Genomic DNA, 2,274 nt, shown 5'->3' on the forward strand with positions numbered 1-2,274 from the left:
CTCCCAATCCCACAGGACTGGTGATCCAGACCAATCTCCCAATCCCAATGGATGCGTGGTCCAGACCACAATCCCAACTTCCCTGGACTGTCTTCCCTCCTCCACCAGCTCCGCAAACCCAGTTCAGCCCAATTCCCTCCAGATGGAAACCCAGAATTCCCATCTGGACCTCGAGAATTCCATGCCCTGGTTGTTGCTTTTCCCTTTGGGAGGTTCTTACTTGGGATCCTCCAGCCTGGGGTTCATGTTTGGCTCATCCCGTCCCATCCCGGCCGGACGCTCCTCGTGCTCCTGTTCCGCCACGATTTCCAAAGTCATCTCCAGTTTGCCCTGGATGGAATAAACAAAACCAGATTTATTATCCCAAAAAACAGGGGGGGGAAGGTGAGGAATGAACATGGGATGGAAAATTGGGATTAGAGGAAGAAAATATCCTTTGAGCACAAACCATTCCCAACAATGACCACAAGGATCCCAGGATTCCAGAGATCCCTCACCTGTCACTGGAGATATTCCAGGAAATCCCTGATGCCCAAATTTGGGCAATCCCAGGATCACTGAGACTGGGAAAACCTCTGGGATAAATTCCAAGCTGTGACTGATCATCACTGAGGGCCACATCCATTCTTTCCCAATTCCCTGATTCCTGATTTCCCTGGAAGCAGCTCAGGTTTCCAATTCCCTGCCTGGATTCCCTCACCAAAACCTGGAAGAGGAGCCCATCCACCTTTAAATCTATCTCTGGGACAGCAGGAATTTTTTTTCAGGGTGTTTAGAACACGAGATCATTTGGAATAGCCGTGATAGGGAGCCAAACTTGGTGGCACATTCCAAAAACCACGGTGAAAATCCCACAAATCCCGATCGCTCCTCTGCACGGAAAACTTCCAGCCACGTGCTGGCTGAATCCACAAAATCTCCAGCTGGAAATGGAAATTCCTTGCCTTGGATTGCATGAAGCTTTCAGGGAATTCTGGAATGCTTTGGATTAGGAAGGAATTTGAAGCCCAGCCATTCCCACCTCATGGGCAGGGAAATTATCCCAGGGTGCTCCAATCCTCATCCAACCATGCCTTGGACGTTTCCAGGGATGGGAATTGGAGTGAATCCAAGGGAAAACATGGAGAGGCCACGTTACCGCCAGGATCTTCTGCTGCTCCTGCTCGGCCACACAGGGCCACCAGCCCTTGACGGTTTTCTGCTCGAAGAGGGACACGGAGCGCCCGGAGGACAGGGAATTATCCACGAGATCCAAGGAACATTTTTCCGCCGTCTTGGCAGGCTTGGGCATCCTGTTGAGATCCATCTGGATGGATCCTGCAAGGAAGAACATTCCAAGAGAGACATCTCAGTGGGATAATCCTTGAAACATGGAATGTTCCCTGATCCCGTGGAGTTTGGGCCATCCCAAATCATCCCAATCCAAACTCCCGACTTCAGCTATCCCAGGTGGCCCCAAGTCCCATCCAAACTGGCCTTGGACACCTCCAGGGATTCGGCATCCCCGGACAACCTGATATTTCCCCTTTTTTGGGATGGATCCCAAAATTCCCAACTCACCCAAATAGTCATCGAAGGAGAACTTGTCGTTGTCCCAGATCTGGAGGATCAACTGCGGTGGGATCTTGTTTTCCGTCTTGTCCAAGCTCCAGAAGTGTTCCTAAAATCCCAATGGGAAAGAAACCACGGGAAAATGAAAGATTCACCAGGAGAACTGAGCAGGCTCTGGAAATCCTGGAATTCCTGGGGTGTCCTGCAGGAGCACAGGCTCTGGAAAACTCTTGGAGAAGGATAATCAGTGGAAAACCCAAGATGTTTCTGGAAGGTGTTGGCAACAATTTATACCTCAAATTAATGATTTAAATTATTGTAATTAACTTCATTTAATTAATCTGATTTAATTTAGGAAAAGGCTCCATGGGATCCCAAACAGGATCTTTAGGATTGATAGAAATTCTCACAATTCCAATGAGGAAAACTCCCCAAGGTGAAGAGAGCAACGAGAGTTGAGTGGCCAAACTTCGTCTTCCCCTAAATTCATGGGAAAATATGGGATTCCCACCTAAATCAGAACTTCTGAATTCCCAAGAATCCCTTCCCTTCCAGATCCACCAAGGATCCGATCCCAGCTCCGTCACAGGCAGAGACAACCAGGGACCATCAAATTCAGGTCACCCATGGCTCCTGAATTTATCCTTGGAATATGGATATGGAAAGGAGGATTCTGTGGTATCCCAGGAAACTGCTGATATCACAAACGCTGCTCCCAGCCCC

General features: G+C 49.0%; 1 protein-coding gene across 1 annotated transcript in view; it reads right to left on the bottom strand.

The window, feature by feature from the left end:
• The window catches only part of DYSF (dysferlin), a 72,131-nt gene that overhangs the window by 2,981 nt on the left and 66,876 nt on the right, over positions 1-2,274 (bottom strand). The window contains exons 52-54 of the mRNA XM_033513903.1: positions 1,561-1,660; positions 1,139-1,317; positions 221-330 (exon numbers count right to left, since the gene is read on the bottom strand). Of these exons, the coding sequence (XP_033369794.1) occupies positions 221-330; positions 1,139-1,317; positions 1,561-1,660 (389 nt within the window). The remainder of the gene's footprint in view (positions 1-220; positions 331-1,138; positions 1,318-1,560; positions 1,661-2,274) is intronic.

The sequence above is a fragment of the Parus major genome, chromosome 4 (assembly GCF_001522545.3).
Source record: "Parus major isolate Abel chromosome 4, Parus_major1.1, whole genome shotgun sequence".
Taxonomy (NCBI): domain Eukaryota; kingdom Metazoa; phylum Chordata; class Aves; order Passeriformes; family Paridae; genus Parus; species Parus major.